This window comes from Perca fluviatilis, chromosome 7 (genome assembly GCF_010015445.1).
Source record: "Perca fluviatilis chromosome 7, GENO_Pfluv_1.0, whole genome shotgun sequence".
Lineage (NCBI taxonomy): Eukaryota > Metazoa > Chordata > Actinopteri > Perciformes > Percidae > Perca > Perca fluviatilis.
In genome coordinates this window covers 35,219,484-35,238,748 of record NC_053118.1, presented here as the reverse complement: position 1 = coordinate 35,238,748, position 19,265 = coordinate 35,219,484, and the positions used below count along the sequence as shown (strand labels likewise).

The 19,265-nt window shown below is 41.0% G+C and overlaps 1 protein-coding gene and 1 long non-coding RNA gene across 2 annotated transcripts in view; one reads left to right on the top strand and one right to left on the bottom strand.

Annotated features, from left to right (window-relative positions):
- The first annotated feature begins 6,727 nt into the window (after positions 1–6,727).
- Positions 6,728–10,072, top strand: LOC120562928. The gene is made up of 3 exons (XR_005639880.1): positions 6,728–6,787; positions 7,280–7,391; positions 10,010–10,072. It is a non-coding gene; the product is annotated as an uncharacterized LOC120562928 (long non-coding RNA).
- wdr73 (WD repeat domain 73) overlaps positions 8,437–19,265 on the bottom strand; it is a 22,166-nt gene continuing 11,337 nt past the window's right edge. Inside the window, exons 5-8 of the mRNA XM_039806874.1 lie at positions 15,531–15,598; positions 12,909–13,067; positions 10,038–10,385; positions 8,437–8,942 (exon numbers count right to left, since the gene is read on the bottom strand). Of these exons, the coding sequence (XP_039662808.1) occupies positions 8,716–8,942; positions 10,038–10,385; positions 12,909–13,067; positions 15,531–15,598 (802 nt within the window). The 3' untranslated portion in view covers positions 8,437–8,715. The remainder of the gene's footprint in view (positions 8,943–10,037; positions 10,386–12,908; positions 13,068–15,530; positions 15,599–19,265) is intronic.

Sequence of the window (19,265 nt, the reverse complement as noted above, 5' to 3'; positions counted from 1 at the left end):
ACCGCTGAGAAGTCAAGACAGCCAAAATCAACTAGATTAGATGTGAGATGGTGTCCGAGCCTAGTCTTTTCAAAGTCTTTAGTGTATGGTAGGCATAACGTGTGTTTGTGATCTCTATTTCATCGTATCAATGAGCCTTGTCGCGATGTAGCAACTCCTCGGCTTCTCCACAGCGCTACTCTGTAATTATTATTATTATTTTTTTTATTTATTATTAAAAGGAAAGCTCTCGGTGTGTAGTCTGACTGAATGAACTTCGCTGCTGGCGCAAACAAACCATCCTCTCCGCTGGATCAGTAAATCCACACGGGTACTTGATATGCAAATGAATGACGCCATCGGGCTTGGCGTTCTTCATTCTTTCTAAACTTCACTCAGTATTTTAATATCAGGATTTATGATTTGATTTTATTGACACTAGCCCGGGGAAATGTCAGGGCCCAGGCACTGAGCTTTGAATAGAAAAAAAGGCTACTTTGACAGTACTGCTTTGTTCTAATTGACAACAGTATCAGAGAAGGCCAAAATCGTCTCGGACCCCAGAGGGATTATTAAGTACTCGTATCGGTACTCCAGACCGATATCATTTAGTGGCGTTTGTACGACACGCCAATTCGTATGTCATTTTGGCGTGTTATCAAGAAGCATAATCGCTTTTTAGCGTGTTTATGAACGCCGTTTGACCTCCATTGACCTACATTACGTGTGGATTTTTGCCGTAGCGAGTAGTATGAAAGGACAGAAGTCTGCGGATGGGCGAAACAGGACTTTCACCCAGGAGAGCCGGGATCGCGTCCCACTTTCATTTCAACACATTCTCACAACCAACTCGTAAAATAAGGACGTTCGTTCAGGAGCCTTTCTCGTTCTTATTGGACGTTAAAAGTCTCCTTTAGCGTCTCATGTAAACGTGCTTGGTCGAAAAACAACGGGGAAAGGACGCCTCAAAAGCCGGGAAACACACGCCGGAGACGGGGAAACAAAACGCCACACGCGGGGCGCGAACCTGAGTCTCCTGAGTGAAAGTCCGATGTTTTACCCAACCGCCACCCCAACCACTGTCCTTACCAGCAATTTCCCCTTACATACCACTCGCTAAGTCTCATCCAACTGCGGCTCTCCCCAGTACGTTACACAAATACGCCGAAGGGTGCCTTTTTCGTCGCATCAGACGCTGAAGGACACTGCCCAAACGTACTTATTTTACGAGTTCGGAATGAGAACGGGTTGGGCATTTCTCAGCAGTTTTTTTTATTTTTTATTTGTATTTTTTTTTATAAAACCTTCTCCAATGTTCTTTTCCCAAACCCAACCTTTTTATTATTTTTTTTTTTTTACACGCGTGTGATGCTGTTCTCGCGATAGCACGGCACGTATGTTTACGTTCCGCTGAATACAGCGTAGACATACACGCGGAGAGCTCAAAATGCGTACAGGTAACACGCCACTTGGCTTCAGGAAAGTGGCGTGTATGTTTACGCAAAGTCGTGATGCCACGTTGGGTACTCGGTATCAGCAAGTACCCAAATATAAGTACTTGTACTTGATCTTAAAAATCACACAGCTCCAGCAGTAATTGTCATTCTTCCCACTTAACAGCGGAGGCTGAGCTCCCAGCAGGCTTCAGCTTCTCATTAAACACTTACAGTTGTTGAAATCCCAACTTGTGAAATGAAACCTGTTCGGTATAACCCTGGAGGAAGGAAGTGAGAGCTAAATAGGACAAAAAAAAAAAAAGATATATATATATATATATATATATATATATATATATATATATATATATATATATATATGAATCCAGCTCGTCTCTGGTGTATTTTCTAGTCTTTGGGTCTGAAGTGATTGGCAAGCAGAATCGAGATAAAGTTTCTGCAGGCGAGGAGTGAAACCAACTCAATCTGTCACGCATGAGTCAGTTGTCGAAGTTTGTGTCAAGTTTTCAGCCACCAGAAAATGAGTGAGACAGGGAAAAGAGTTTCCTGTGCCGAGAGAGAGATGGGTAGAGAGAGAGAGAGAGAGACTGTAGAGGTAGATCTTTAATGCTGAAAAGGGAAGTCGAGAGAGTTCTTTTTGCAGCATTTTAGCAGCAGTGTGTGTGTGTGTGTGTGTGTGTGTGTGTATGTGTGTGTGTGTGTGTGTGTGCGTGTGTGTGTGATTGGCGGACATTTGCAAGCAAGGTTTTGGTGATGTTGATGTGATGTTTGAGGGGAGTCTGACACATTCAAGTGGAGAGAAAGGAGGCAGCAGAGTATAAAATTAAGTTTTCAAATTTCATTTATTTGGTTACTACTTTATATTAAAAGGGCTGGTCACTGCCTGGTCAATGCTGCATGGACATATGGGTTTATCTAGTTATTGCCTGTTGGACAGAATTAGGGGTGCTGGGTACCTTCAATTAGTTTTTATATTTGTTCCACACCACACTTTACTTTAAAAGGATCAAAAGAACTAAATCGAAGAACAAGGCTACAGCGGTGGGTATACTCAACGCGGGAAACAGCTAGCTAGATCATGTGATCTTACCTAGCTACTGAGCATGTGTGACTGCCAACAAAGATGTTACAGAAGTTGAGATGCCTCACTCTGTAGCTAAAACAGAGCGCTCAACACACAGGGTGAAAAGAGGAGCTGCAGCAATGTGCAGTACAACAAAACTCTGGTGTTTTTTTTGAAAATTAAACCATGTAAACCTATTCTGATATAACCTCTAAATACAATTATGAACCTGAAGATGAGCAGAATATGAGCACTTTAAACACAAAGAAAGAAAACATACACATTTTATATTTATCAGCCATTTTTTTAAACCCAATTTAACATTTGACGTTGCCTGTATCTTTTCACGGCAAACCCTCCATAGAGATCTATCAGCCTGCTTTAAGTAACGGCAACAGGAAAATATACAGTACAGGCCAAAAGTTTGGACACACCTTCTCATTCAATGTGTTTCTTTATTTTCGTGACTATTTACATGTAGATTCTCACTGAAGGCATCAAAACTATGAATGAACACATATGGAATTATGTACTTAACAAAAAAAGAGTGAAATAACTGAAAACATGTCTTATATTTTAGATTCTTCAAAGTAGCCACCCTTTGCTTTTTTATTAATAAGGGAAAAACTTCCACTAATGAACCCTGACAAAGCACACCTGTGAAGGTAAAACCATTTCAGGTGACTACCTCATGAAGCTCATTGAGAGAACACCAAGGGTTTGCAGAGTTATCAAAAAAAGCAAAGGGTGGCTACTTTGAAGAATCTAAAATATAAGACATGTTTTCAGCTATTTCACACTTTGTTTTGTAAAGTACATAATTCCATATGTGTTCATTCATAGTTTTGATGCCTTCAGTGAGAATCTACAATGTAAATAGTCATGAAAATAAAGAAACACATTGAATGAGAAGGTGTGTCCAAACTTTTGGCCTGTACTGTATATTTCACACTATTATTATTATTATGGTTAAACTTTGCAATGAATCCGCGGATGCATATGGTGCATATGGAATCGTACTACGGTCCGTTCCAGCACTAATGACAAGAGCATGGGAAGGAGTAATATTTTTGGAAGTGAAAGAAAGGTCAGCAGGGATCCTCCCAGGAACGGTTGCTGAATGAGCAGAGCTCGGTCCTCTGGACAACACGTCTTTGGTGTGGATGTTGTGTTCGTGGTTCGGTTCACGTGCACCTCGGACCTTTTTATTGAACCGATCCCACATAACTGATTGCGTTACATAACTGATAGACATTGGGCTGAATACGGTGTTCTGTTCAGGTTCTTTGCTGTGGGGAGACGAGCGTACAGAGAAACATTGACCGTTGCAGAGTTGCTCTATTTAACCCTTTTTCAAAGTTTCTAATCCACTAAATCTTAATCTAAAAAGAAAATATGTCATGTTTGAAGCTGCTTCGCCTGATACTTCCGTTTAGGGCTGGGCAATATGTAGATATTATATCCATATTGTGATATGAGACCAGGCCTGTCGCAATTTGAAATAAATCAATTAATCACATGATAAAATCAAAATGAGCTCGATCATTTCCATTTTATGTATTGTTTTTGATTGTGTTTGGTTTTTATTCCAGTGCATTTTGTGTTAACAGAGACTGAGAGAGTCCATTTGATCTACAGTACAGGCCAAAAGTTTGGACACACCTTCTCATTCAATGTGTTTCTTTATTTTCATGACTATTTACATTGTAGATTCTCACTGAAGGCATCAAAACTATGAATGAACACATATGGAATTATGTACTTAACAAAGAAGTGTGAAATAACTGAAAACATGTCTTATATTTTAGATTCTTCAAAGTAGCCACCCTTTGCTTTTTTTGGTAACTCTGCAAACCCTTGGTGTTCTCTCAGTGAGCTTCATGAGGTAGTCACCTGAAATGGTTTTACCTTCACAGGTGTGCTTTGTCAGGGTTAATTAGTGGAATTTTTTCCCTTATTAATAAAAAAGCAAAGGGTGGCTACTTTGAAGAATCTAAAATATAAGACATGTTTTCAGTTATTTCACACTTTTTTGTTAAGTACATAATTCCATATGTGTTCATTCATAGTTTTGATGCCTTCAGTGAGAATCTACAATGTAAATAGTCATGAAAATAAAGAAACACATTGAATGAGAAGGTGTGTCCAAACTTTTGGCCTGTACTGTATTTAGTTTTGTTCGTTTATTGTGGATATTTCAAATGTCTTCCAGTTCCAGTGTCAAATATTCTTTAGAAATAAAAGTTTATTGATCTTTGAAAAGGTGTATCTGCATTATTATTATTATTATTATTATTATTATTATGCCATTATCATTATATTAGGTGAAAATGGTCTCAGAAACGACAATATTATCGTTTATCGTCCGGCAAAATGTGTTTATCGTGTCAGGCCTATATGAGACCAGATATCGTCTTAGATTTTGGATATCGTAATATCGTAAATATCATAAGTGTTGTCTTATCCTGGTTTGAAAGTGATGTCATTTTCTGAACTTACCAGACTGTTCTAGCTTTTCTATTATTTTTTACCTTTACCCACTTAGTCATTATAATCACATTACTGGTGATTATTTATCTAAAATCTCATTGTGAAGATATTTTCTTAAAGCACCAATTGTCAACCCGATATTAGGACAAGAACATCAGGATATCTGATTTTCTCCATATCGCCCAGCCCTGCTTCCGTTATGACCTTAAAAGCCAGGGTTCAATAAAAGGGTTGCCCGGGGCGACTTAAGCAAATAAAAACACAAAGTTACAAAAAAAAAATTATCATCATCGTATTTAATGTTATCGTTCTCTTGACCCCCCCCTTGTCCACATCGGAGAATGCTTGTTGAATGATTTGATTTGAACGTGCTGTTGGCCAATCAAGAACTGAGTTGCCCCTAGCGACGCGTGACTGGTAGGGCTTTGACTCCAGACTTCGTTATTCGAATATAATTTGAATATTTAAAACAAATGATATTCGAACGAATATTAGGCAGCCCTTAATATTCGAACCTGTTATGGGCATTATTTTTTATTAAATGTGTTTGCTTGTAAACGTTTCCGAGGCTTTTTCACGCATTTCAAAATGGAACTACTTGGTAGCGTTGCATCCCCCAACTCATTTCCTGGTTCTCCTTCTCTATAAACAGCATGACATCAAGGAGAGGGTTAACTTTTACTGCGCCAGGTTTCCCACCGTGGTCAGAAAGAACAGAGGAGACTCTTTGTTTCTCTCACTGTGACTCTAGAGTCGCTACTCGCTCCGAAGCTACTGGTAATCACCGTCACTCTCTCACTCTAACACACACACACACACACACACACACACACACACACACAACAAGTACAACCATCAGACCACCTACGTAGGCTACGGTGAAAGCTCCCAACTTCCTGTCGAAAGCACACGGTTTGTGTTTAATCCAGGGTCTGACTTTTAATTAAAAAAAACAGCCGTGGCAGTGTGTTTTTCTTCTGAAAACATCATTATTATCAAAATATTATTAATAAATATTAGAATATTAATAAACAAACGAACTTCGAATATGATTTTTGGGCAAAAGTCAAAGCCCTAGCGACTGGCGACTGTCTTGTTAGAAGAAGAAGAAGATGGCCGCTAACAAGCCAAAGCCAAACGAGTGTTTCAAGCGTCCTGGAAGAAGGAGTTTTCTTGGGTTGCAGAATGGGAAGTTAAAAAACAAAAACCTTAACGTTGAACCCTGCCAGCAACGCAGCATTTAAAAAGGTTTATTTCTGTTATTTATTTTTTGCAGAGACCAGCACAGTGCTCACTCCATGAAATACGCTACGCCACTTCCAGCAAACTTCACGGAGAACAACGAGGGCAAAACAGGTCCAGCTCAGCACGCTGGCGTCTCGCTCACTACCGACAACGTTATCTTCTCTTCACCTGTTCGACTGACTTTAGCGGTAGAGATAACAGCCGTGAACTAACCACCGTTGGCGCCCCGCTGAACGAATACAGAGGAAACGCAGATTTTTCTGTACTTATTTGGTGATTATAGGTGAAACACTGCAGCTTTAATTCAGATATAAATCCATTTTTAATGGCAGGGCAGTGGTAGGCCTTTACTTTGAAATATAACACTGACATTTCAGGCTTTTCTCCAGGAAGTTAAGACACTACTTTGCATATTAATTTGGACAAAAAAAGATGGACTGACGTGTACTGTGTGTGTGTGTGTGTGTGTGTGTGCGTGCGTGCGTGTGCGTGTGTCTCCCTGTGGGATCCGAAGAGTGACCTGGTTACCGAAGACCCTGGAAGCAGTCAGAAGGTAAAGCTTTTAATAAATCATCTAAATCTGGTAACTGATTTATAAAATGTTCAGCTCCGTCTCCGTTATTGTAATTGCACCCTTAAATTACCTCCGACTGTTCCCTGAAACTAGTCATTTATGCCCCTGAAATTACTTAATTGCCTTTTATCACCGTCATTACCAGCCGAACTCCATCTGTCCGCTCGCAACGCAGATTTAATATGCTCAAAACCAAAAGGTTGTATTTGACATAAATCCGATGGATTTTACAGGCTTCAGCTTCAAAACTTTAGCATTTTAATGTAGTAATTTGGGGTATCATTAGGAATACTGTGGGTGGAAATGATTAGTTTATCGAACACCTACTGTGCTTTTTAGGAAACATGCTTGGTGCTGAATAATTTAATGAACTAATGTTCTAACGCTTTCATCAGGCCTTTTCAAAGACTGGAGCTCGGGGTTTGAAGTCTATATGGAATTTAATTGCATTTTTTTGTTGTTGTCTTGCAGTGTCTACACACAGGATGCGTTCAGGCACAGTGTTGAGAGTTGGTCACCCGTGTTTTGGCAGCATTCAGAGCCCAACACACACACAGTCACTCAAGTTACAGGTGTAAAAAAGGTAAGCAATCCATCCTTACACAATAGCTAAATGCTATTTATTTTGTGCTCCTTAGAGAATTTAAAACATTCTCTTTGAAGAAACAGTGACTACGTTTACATGCAGCCAATAACCCGTTCAAAACCGGAATATTAGCAATAACCCGGTCGCGCACGGCCATGTAAACACCGGCAAAAACCCGAATATGCTCATATTCCGGTTTTTAAAAACCCGAATATGCTACCTGGGTTACCCCTTTTCTAACCCGAAATTTTGGTCATGTAAACGCGTATCGGCATATCTCCATCAAAAGGAACATTGATTTGTGTTCTGCGCATGTTCTATTCGCAAGGAATCTCGGTCTTTTGAGTAGAGGAACTTCTTGTATGCGCCAGAAAACATAGTTATTATAATAATAATTATATACTATAATAATATAGTTATATATATGTCAATGCAGAAAACCTGCGTGCAGTATACCGGAAGTAAACAAGAAGTAGAGGTAAACATGGCGAGACGCAGCACAGCACCACACTTTTGGAGCGAGGAGGAAACCGATTTCTTCATCAGTGTGGTGAAAACCATGAATATAATATAATAATATAATGTCTTTTGTTGACGGCAGAAAGTACCGAGATAGTGAGATTTATAAGAAGGTGACCGAAAAGTTATTGTGTCTTAAGGTTGTCCGTAGGCTACGTCCAGACGCTAACCGTGCGTCGCCGTTTACATCGGGATATTGCCATTTGATTACAGATTCCATGTAGGAGTAACTCTCTCTGCTCACGCATGTAAACGGGTTATTCCGAATGTTTCAGAAACCCGAACAGTGACCTTAACCCGACCATAACCCGAAAATTGACAGCTTGTAAACGTAGTCACTGTTAAGTTTTAATAGATGATTTCTACAGGAGAAATCTTCTTACCGTAAGATTTTAGATGTAAGAAAATGAAATTTGTGATTTGGGTAAACTGTCCGTTTCCTCCAGCTCATTGCAATGAAAATATATTTAGTGAATTCAATTTTCAAGACATATGTGCTGTTAAAACTAAACATCCATTTAGATTGGTATTAAATTAGAGCAGTTTAATCCAACAGCAATTTAAACCAAGTTCTGTTCATGTTTCTCCCGTTTACTGAGAGATGTTCTCTGATCTAATCTTGTGTAGATTTAATATAGAAACGTGTGATTTTGCTCCATTTGTTTGTTTTTCATCTCTTCACCCCATCATGAGAAGTGGAGGCGGTACAGATTGAAACCAACGCCACGTTAGTAATCCGGTCTTTGTTTTCGTAATGTTCCTGAAGTTCACCGAGATAACCATCCGCTCCTCTCAGGGTGAACTAGAGCTCCGATTGGTCGACCCAGTCCCACACGTGCACGGAGCCGTCCGAGGCCGCGGACAGCAGCGTGCGCGGCCGCTCGGGGTGCCAGACGTGGGCGGTGGCGAAGACGTGGTCGCCGGACCGCGAGGACACGGAGTGACCGCGGTGCTCGAACAGCGGCCGGACGTCCTGCCGCTCCGCACTCCACACGGAGGTTTTATAGACCTGAACCGCTGCGCTGAAACCTGCAGGCAGGCAGACAGACAGACAGGCAGACAGACAGACAGACAGACAGGCAGGCAGGCAGGCATACAGACAGGCATACAGACAGACAGAAAGACAGACAGACAGACAGACAGAGGGGAAGACTTTACAACAGTTGTATTCTCAAACTCTCTCCTCCCTCTACTCCTCTACCTCCATCTCTCTCCCTCCATTGCTTATTTCCATTTATCCCTCTCTCTCCCCTCTCTCTTTCTTCCCTCTCTTCCCTCTCTCTTCCCTCACTCTCTCTCTCCTCCCTCCCCCTCTCTCTTTCTTCCCTCCCCTCTCTTCCCCTCACTCTTCTCCCCCTCTCTCTTTCTTCCCCTCTTCCTCTCTTCCCCTCTCCCTCTCTCTCTCCTCTCTCCCCTCCCTTCTCTCTTCCCTCCCCTCTCTCTCTCTCCCCCTCTCTCTTCCCTCCCTCTCTCTCGTTCTCTTTCCTCCCTCTCTCTCTCCCTTCCCCCTCTCTCTTTCTTCCCTCCCCCTCTCTTCCCTCTCCCTCCCCCCTTCTCTCTCTCTCTCTCTCCCCCCTCGTTCTTTCTCTCCTCCCCCTCTCTCTTCCCTCCCACCTCTCTCTCCCCTCCCCTCCCTCTTTCTTCCCTCTCTCTCTCTCTCTCTCCCTCCCCTTCTCTCTCTCTCTCTCTCCCCTCCCTTCCTCTCTCTCCCTCCCCCCCCTTCTCTCTCTCTCTCTCCCTCTCGTTCTTTCTCCTCCTCTCTCTCTCTCTCTCTCTCTCCTCCTCCCCTCTCTCTTTCTTCCCTCCCCTCTCTTCCCTCTCCCTCCCCTTCTCTCTCTCTCTCTCTCCCCTCTCGGTTCTTTCTCTCCTCCCTCTCTTCCCTCCACCCCTCTCTCCCCTCCCTCCCTCTTTCTTCCCTCTCTCTCTCCTCTCTCTCCCCTCCTTCTCTCTCTCTCTTTCTTCCCTCCCTTCCTCTCTCTCCTCCCCTTCTCTCTCTCTCCCCTCTCGTTCTTTCTCTCCTCCCTCTCTCTCTCTCTCTCTCTCCTCCCCTCCCCCTCTCTCTTTCTTCCCTCCCCCTCCCTCCCTCCCTCTATCAGCTGGATTACTCTGTAACCGTTAACTCACCCGACACTGCGATACAGTCGTCCAGCGCCGGAGCCCACGAGACTCTGACATCATCCAGGTTGCAGCGACGTGATTGGACGTCCAGCTGAGCCGCGCTCACAGCTTCTCCCAGGTCCCTCAGGTCCGAAATCACCGCCCGTCCAGACGAGGAGAGTCTGACGACCCTGCCGGCCGAGGCGTCCGTCCACCAGAGGACCGATTCCCCCCGAGACGCCGGTCCGGGGCACAGCTGGGGCGCCGCAGACGTCCGAGTGTCGGCGATGTAAACGTCGCCGTTACAGCCGCCGGCGAGGAAGACGGCGTCGCTCACAAACTGTAGAGAACTCAGAGGCTCGGCCGAGTCGGTCTCTGTCGGGACGAAAGGACACAAAAGAACTCGTGTTGTGTTATAAACACTCAGCAGGCCTGACGCTGATCCACTGAAAGATAAAATATAGGAAATAAAATAATACATTTCAATCGTTGACTCTTTGCTTACACTTCAACGTGTGCTTCCATTAGGTCTGGGCAATATATCAATATTATATCGTTATCGTGATATGAGACTAGATATCGATTAAGATTTTGGATATCGTAATATCCGGATATGACAGAAGTGGTGTCTTTTCCTGGTTTTAAAGGCAGCATTACAGTAAAGTGATGTTCTTTTCTGAACTTACCAAGGCAAGGCAAGGCAGCTTTATTTGTAGAGCACATTTCAGCAACAGGGCAATTCAAAGTGCTTTACATAAAACATTAAAGAGCAGTTAAAAACAATTGAAAACAATTTAAAAACATTAATAAACAAATTAAAAACATTAAAAGACAAGAATAAAATTGATAGTGCAGTATAAGAATAAAAGTTACAGTGCAGTATAAGAAATTAAAGTTAATAGATTATTTAAAGACTGTTCTAGCTGTTCTATTATTTGGCTTTACCCCACTTAGACATTATGTCCACATTACTGATGATTATTTATAAAAAAATATAAGTGTGAAGATATTTTCTTAAAGCACCAATTGTCAACCCTAGAATATCGCCGCAATATCGATATCGAGGTATTTGGTCGAGAATATCATGACATCTGATCTTCTTCTTATCGCCCAGCCCTAACTTCCATTAATAAATATATGTAATATAAATATTTTTCTGCTACTCTGTACCCTGAAATTAAATGAACAGCTTCAAATAAAATTATAAAATACTATGAAGAACCGAAGAGCTTCTTGGAACTAGTGTTTGCTCTTTGGTAGGGGGCATGAACAGATCCAATAGGCATCAAGGGGAAAAATCCAAATTCCCCAAAAATGTAAAATGCCTTTATACCATCCGGCACATTCTCAATGGATTAAAAAACGTCAATGTGTTTCAGCAGGAAGTGAACTTCCTTGAAGTCTGATTCTATTGAGAATCTTTACTTTACTTTAATCAAGGCATGGCAATTGTATAAATTAATATTAAAGTTTAATAAAAAAAATATCTAGCAGAAATATGGCTACAATCTGATAGTCACATACAGTATACAGAAGCCTAAGAACAGAATAGCTTCCCTATTGTTATTATAATTATTATTATTTGAGGCACTTTCTTGCAGGATTTCACTGAACATATCAGACAACGAGGGTGCATGCCCCTCATCTGGTGCAGAGAGACGAGTCTTTGTTTCTGCGCTCTGATCTCCTCCTGCGCTGGGCGCTGCTCCGTCTCCGTCTCCACGCTGGTTCTCCGCATCCATCGCGGCCTGGATCACTTCTCGTGCGCCCTGCTTTATTTCCGCATCCAAGTAATGGTGTTGCTTACGCGGATCAAGTTACAGTCGCGATGGCGTGCTGAGGATCCGAATAGATCTCACTGAAACGTGTGCTGACAGACTCTAAGAGCACTTTTCATCGTTTTCACTCCGTGGTCCGTCTCAACCTCGTTGCCTAGGAGACGCTTTGCAGGTGGAACGGATCGGGTACTGACACACGTGCAGGTCGCGGTGTCTGTTTGTGTCATCACAACATTTTCGGCCGTATTGTTTCGGTGATAAAAGTATTTCGGCCGAAAATGCCCTTTTGGGCCATTTTCATCCCTAATATATATATATATATATATATATATATATATATATATATATATATATATATATATATATATATATATATATAAAATAGTTGATCTAAAGAATAAAAAAGGAGCCCAAAACGAAAATTAAATGATTTATTAAAAATGGTATAACAATTACTTATAACAATAACTTATTTCACCAGTAAATTCCTGTTAAACGACAAAAACAACCACTGGATGGGAAAAGGGTATTTTACAACAACTTTGAATGCAGCGCAAGGCTGGCGAGGCGAATTTCAAGTGAACGCAACATCTGAGTTGTTTTTCAGACAACAACGGCAGCTACAGTCTGGTGTTAGAATCCTCTCCAGTGAAATACAGACACACTTTTACACCGTTTAGCTCTCAGCATTTTAACCGTGTTTACTCCAGCTGCTAGCTAACGGTAGGCTAACGTTACCTGCTGCTAGCTAACGGTAGGCTAACGTTACCTGCTGTGGAGTGTAGTGTTAACTAGCGTCCCGTGCGGCGATGTTTCAGTTCCCTCTAACGTCCGTTTTCGGAGCATCAGAGAGAAGCGCAGGCATTTAAGTGGCACCTAAACAAGGCACCGAAATCCAAGTTGCTATTCGGTCCGGTATATAACGGTCGTTAAGGCACCAGTGCCGTATTAGCACCGGGTCTCGAGCCCAAAAATAAATAAAAACTCTTCGGATCTACACGATTCACGTGGATGACATTTTCCCATTCAAAAAGGCGATTTTCACAGGTATGTATTATCCTCTGACCTTTCAGTATGTATTATCCTCTGACCTTTCAGACTTTACTACGACTCCTCTTACCGAGTGTGTACAGACTCTGTCCTGAGGTCAGCTCAGTCAGCTGGATGTCGCTGCTTCGAGCTCCGTGAAGAACTTGCGACGAGAGCGGCGCGGCGATCCTGCTGCCTCCCGCTGACACACTCCTCGTCCCCTTCACGCTTCCTGTTCGTCTGATCACGTCTGTTGAGAATCAACAGAAGAAGAATCGATAATTTCACTTATAACAAAAAAGAGGGGAAAGAAAATGGGGTTACACTTTACTTGAAGGTATCTACATAAGAGTGACACTGTCATGAGTAGGGTTGGGTATCGTTTGGTTTTTTGCACGATTTTGATTTATTTATTTAGATTAGAACAATGCACATTAATCAACATCTCTGTAAACGCGCCAGTGTTAGCCAGTCGGCTAATTTTCAACTGTAGTCCTAGTCCTAGTAGCATGCATGTCTTTATGGTGGGAAGAAACCGGAGCACCCACAAACACGGGGAGAACATGCAAACTCCACACAGACAGACCCAGAATGACCTGGGTTCGAACCCAGAACCTTCTTGCTGTGAGGCAGAAGTGCTAACCACTGAGCCACCGTGCTGCCATGCCGTACCGTGCCATACCGGTGCTAAAACGATACTTTTAAAACAGTGCCTGAACAGATACTTAAAAAAATAATAGTAATAGGGAATAGGGTATTTTACAATAACTTTGAATGCACCACGAGGCTTACTAGTTTCAAGTGAACGCACCACAGCTGCAGACTGCTTAATGTCCCGCTGTTGGAATCCTCTACCTCTACAGCGCTTCTTCTTCCTGCCCGCCCGCCCTGCTGGCTTACCGCGGCAGACAACAATCCAACGAGCGCCCGCTGGTCTGGTGGATGACCTCCAGAACAGTGTTTCTCAAAAGGGGTATATGTGTACCCCTAGGGGTACTTTGGAAGACTGTAGGGCAGGGCTCTTCAACGGTTTTTAAACCAAGGACCCCTTAACTGAAAGAGAGATGGAGCAGGGACCCCCTACTACATGTGTTGTATACAATTAAGTTGCATGTTAAACTGGGCCTACAAAAGTGTGTAGGGTGGCCTAAAGCCTTTATACATACCTTTTTTTGCACATCTACTACGCTATTAAAATAATAATTGTTGACATGACTTTATATATCATCTTTTAATGTTAAACATACCTGTGGCACAGTGAATCCTTATTAACTGTATCTGTGGATGGCTACCTTATTGACTACCTTACTCTGATAGGCCAGTAAGGAGAGGGAATTTATATTTGCTAATAACATGTTGGATTCTTGTTAAGACATTTTAATTTTTGAAAGAACATTCAAAATAAAACAATAATTTGGAGGCCCCCCTGCAGTGACTCTGAGGACCCCCTAGGGGTCCAGGACCCCCTGTTGAAGATCTCTGCTGCTTGGGGGGTACGTGAGATATTTAACAAAATGTTTAATAGTTACAAGGCTGTTGTCCAGAACATTGTTCCTCTTTATGTAGACTTTTTTTCCTACCAAAAATGTGACATTTGTGTCGCCTTCTTTGGACCTATTCTTGCCTTCCTTCCTTCTACATTTTCTCTGGGAGAAGTTTCTCACTTTTTTCAAAGTTATGTCACTGTTTTTGAAGTGTTTGATACTATTTTCGACCTGTTTTTGCGTTAGGCTACTTCCTTCCTTCTTTCTACCATCTTTTTTCCAAGGCTGTTGTTTAGTAAATCTATCTCTGACAGCGCTGTACTGTTCCTCTTTATATAGACCTCTTTTCTACCAAAAATGATTAGCACTGGTCAGGGGGTACTCGGCTTAAAGAAACAATTCAAAAGGGCTACATCAATGAAAAAAGTTTGAGAACCACTGCTCCAGAAGACCGTTCATCCCTTCGCAGCGAAATTTTTTATTTTATTTCCCCCTCAAAAATAGGTAATTGAGCACTGTAGTGGTTATGGCCATTTTAGTGACTATGTAACTACATGGAAACGGACCAAATTATGTTTGTGCCCTGTACAGTAAAATAGTGTTACAGACGGCTAGCTGTAGTCTCGCGCTGAAGTCCCGTGGGAATTCAGTTGTAAAAAATGTTAACAATTATGTTTTGTATAGAGGTGTTGAAATTAATCAAATAATCAATGCATCGTATCGTGGACATGGACGATGCTGCATCGATAATCAGCCGGCTCATAATCTGTTATTTCAGTTTATAATTTAATGTCGGCCTCACAACATTTCTGTTTACATATTCTGGTGTGTTTTGCACATTCAGGAGGTGCCATGTGCTCAGTGCTGTATAGGCTTATGTATCCAAGTTATTTAGTATTAGAGCGCTGCAGAATGTTTGGTTTTTGAAGCTTGAAAAGCTATGAATTAAATATCCTACATGACTTTAATAGAAAAGTTTATTTGGCGCATCGTGATGCATCGAGATATCGAATCGAATTAAATCGCTGACATGATAATCGTAATCGAATCGAATCGGGAGATGAATGAAGATTCACACCTCTAGTTTTGTATGTTTTTTTTTGTTTTGTATTATGGTAACAAACCTTCGAGATGCTTTCAGGTAAAGTGAGAAACGTGTATCGTGGCGGATTAAATGAACCATAAATAAACGGTCTATTCTTCACGGTTTCACACAGGTTTGAACTCACCGCTGTCGTCTCCTCCGACGGTCCACACCTGCAGGTCGGAGCTCAGCCCGTCGTTGGTAACGACACACCTGGAGGAACGACAACAGGACATCAATTACATTCATTTTAATATTCAAAGAAAAGTCAAATAAAAGCCTTCTCTCTGCTGGACTCGAGTGTTAATACGATCTGACATAAAAGATCTACAACAAATGCTTCAAAATGCACTTTACCTACACAAGCATCAAATTACTATACCACACTAGGACTGTACCATACTAGGACTGTACCACACTAGGACTGTACCACACTAGGACTGTACCACACTAGGACTGTACCATACTAGGACTGTACCACACTAGGACTATACCACACTAGGACTGTACCATACTAGGACTATACCACACTAGGACTATACCACACTAGGACTGTACCACACTAGGACTGTACCACACTAGGACTGTACCACACTAGGACTATACCACACTAGGACTGTACCATACTAGGACTATACCACACTAGGACTATACCACACTAGGACTATACCACACTAGGACTATACCACACTAGGAATATACCACACTAGGACTGTACCACACTAGGACTATACCATACTAGGACTATACCACACTAGGACTATACCACACTAGGACTGTACCATACTAGGACTATACCACACTAGGACTATACCACACTAGGACTGTACCACACTAGGACTGTACCATACTAGGACTATACCACACTAGGACTGTACCACACTAGGACTATACCACACTAGGACTATACCACACTAGGACTGTACCACACTAGGACTGTACCACACCTCTTACCTTTACGACTCTCTTTCCTTACTCTCCCCCTCTTTCTCCTTTACTCTCTCCCTGTTCGTTTCACTGACCGTTTATCCTCTTCTGTGGCCCTCCTTTCGATCTCTCGCCTTTTCCCTTCTATTTTTTTTTATGTTGTCCTGTGACTTTCTTTTTTCCTCACATTCTTTTTCCCTCACTTTTAACCTTTTTTTCTCTTTTACATTTTTGGATATAATTTTACTATATTTTGTTTTTGTTACCTGTTCTTTTTTTTTTATACTCTTTTTTTAAACGATTTCCCTACTTACGCACTACTTTTCACTTACCTGTTTTTTCTTACTATATTTTTCCGTACTTTTTTTCTCTACCTCCCCTTATTTTTTTTGCTTTCTTTTTCCTTATGCTTTTTATACTGTGACTTTTGCGTTTTATATTTTTTACTATAATACTACTGTGACTTTTCTCTCTATTCCTTACCTATGACTTTTCGGTTTATCTTTTTTCACTTTACTACTATAATGACTTTTTTTATTTCTTTTATACTTACTAAAATGATTTTTTGGATTACTATACTGTGACTTTTTTTTTGCTTTTTTCTTCTTTGTGCTTTTTTCGGACTCTATACGTCTTTTTTTTGTATTGTTTTTTACACTATACTGTGTTTCACTATACAACTATTTTTTAATTTATCTTTGGTCTATACTGTGACTTTTTGGACTTACTATCCTCTTTTTCCTTTTATACTTACTTTTTTCCGCTTTTGTTTACTAATGGGCCTTTTTGCGTTACTATGGAGATGACTTTTTTCGCTTGCTTTTTGATGATTTTTTTGCACGCTCCTTCCCGCTCCTTTCCTTCCTTCCTTTTCTTTCCCTTTCCTTCCATTTCCTATTTCCTTCCTTTCATTCCTTCATTTCCTATTTCATTTCCCCTTCTTCCTTTTCTTTCTCCTTTCTCCTTCCTCTCCCTTCCCTTTCCTTTTCCATTTCCTTTTCCATTCCTCCTTCTTTCTTTCCTCTTCCTTTTCATTTCCTCCATTTCTTTCCTTTCCTCTTTCCTTTCCTCTTTTCATTTCCTATTTCCTTTCCATTTCCTTGTTCTCCATTTCCTTCCTTGTTTCCCTCCTGTCTTTCCTCTTCCCCTTCCTTTTTCTTCTTCTTTTTCCTCCTTTTCCTTTCCTGTTTCCTTCCCTTTCTCTTTCTTCCTTTTCTTTTTTTTTTCTTTTTTCTTTTCTGTCTGTGGGCTGCTCTTCCTTTTGTTTTTGTTTCTCCGGCTTTTTCCTTTTGTTCCTTTCTTACCTTTTTCCTTTCTGTATTTTCCCTGCTCACCCCATGGGCTCCCCACGATGCCTCTGTGGGCTTTTTTCAGCCACCTATGCACCTTATGGGCTTTTTTTTCACGCTTATGGTGGGGCAGGGGCTGTTGCTGGCTTGGGGGGCACGCGGGCTTTTTCGGGCTGCCACTGCTCTGTTTTTTTTTTTTTTTTGGGCTTTTGGCCTGGGCTGTGGGCTTTTTTTTTCGGGCTCTTCGCTCACTATGCTTGGGCATGTGGGCTTTTGGGCTTGCCGTGGGGCTTTTTTCGCCCCCGCTTCCCCCTGTGGGTTTCTACGTTGGGTTTCGGCATATGACTTTTTAAGATCTATACTATGGAGCTTTTCCGTTTTACTAATACTATGACTTTTCGGGCTTACTATAACTGTGGGCTTTTCGTTACTATAATATGACTTTTTTGGAATACTTTTAAACACTATACTATGACTTTTCAGGCTTACTAATACAGCGAACTTTTTTTAGATACTATAAATGTTTCCACCGACTTACTATACTGGTGAAAAACTTTTTTTGGGCTTACTATATCGCGAACGCACCGATTTTTTATGCGCTGACTTTTCGTTACCAATATGACTTTCCGACTTACTATACTGTGTTGACTTTTTTCGTTTTAACTATACTATGACTTTTCGGGCTTATACTATGACTTTTTCAACACCATCACTACTGGTGACTTTCCGTTTACTATACTATGACTTTTAGACTATATATGACTTTTTAGACTTACTAATATGACTTTTTGGGCTTACTATAATGACTTTTCGACTTACTATGCTGTGGGCTTTTCGATTTCTATGCATATGATGACTTTTCCGATTACTATACTGTGACTTTTTTACTATACTATGACTTTTTTAGATTTTTATGCGACGATTTTTCGACTTAATGCTGACTTCCGTTTCTATAATTTTGATTTTTTCCACTTACTAATAATGGAAGCGCTTCGACTTACCATTACTATGACTTTCGATTTCCACCATGCTGCTTATGACTTTGGGCTTATCTACTGTGACTTTTTTTTTTCCACTATAATATGACTTTTCGACTTACTAACAAAAAATGACTTTTTAGACTTATACTATTGACTTTGGGCTTACTATACTGTGACTTTTTCGACTTTTAACATAATATATGACTTTTCGATTTTAATACTGTGACTTTTTTAAGAACACTATAATATGACTTTTCGGAATTTACCATACTATGGGCTTTCCCGATTACTATACTGTGACTTTGACTTACTATACTATGACTTTTCGACATACTATGACTTTTCAACATGCACTATGACTTTTTCGACTTTTATAATGAACTTTTCGGGCTGCCGACTTTTTCGACTTCTCAAAGTGACTTTTATACTATTGACTTTTAATACTTCACGACTTTTTAGATCTTACTATACTGTGACTTTTCGTTTACTATAATGCGACTTTTCGATACTGTGACTTTTTCGACTATAATGTTTGACTTTTACGATACTATGAGCTTTTTCGATTGACTTTTCTCTGTTTCCGATTTCTATACTATGTTTTACTTCGATTTTATCTATGACTTTTCCGATACTTTTCGATGGATATATGGATGGAATCGGTTTCGATTTCGATCGGACTTCGAT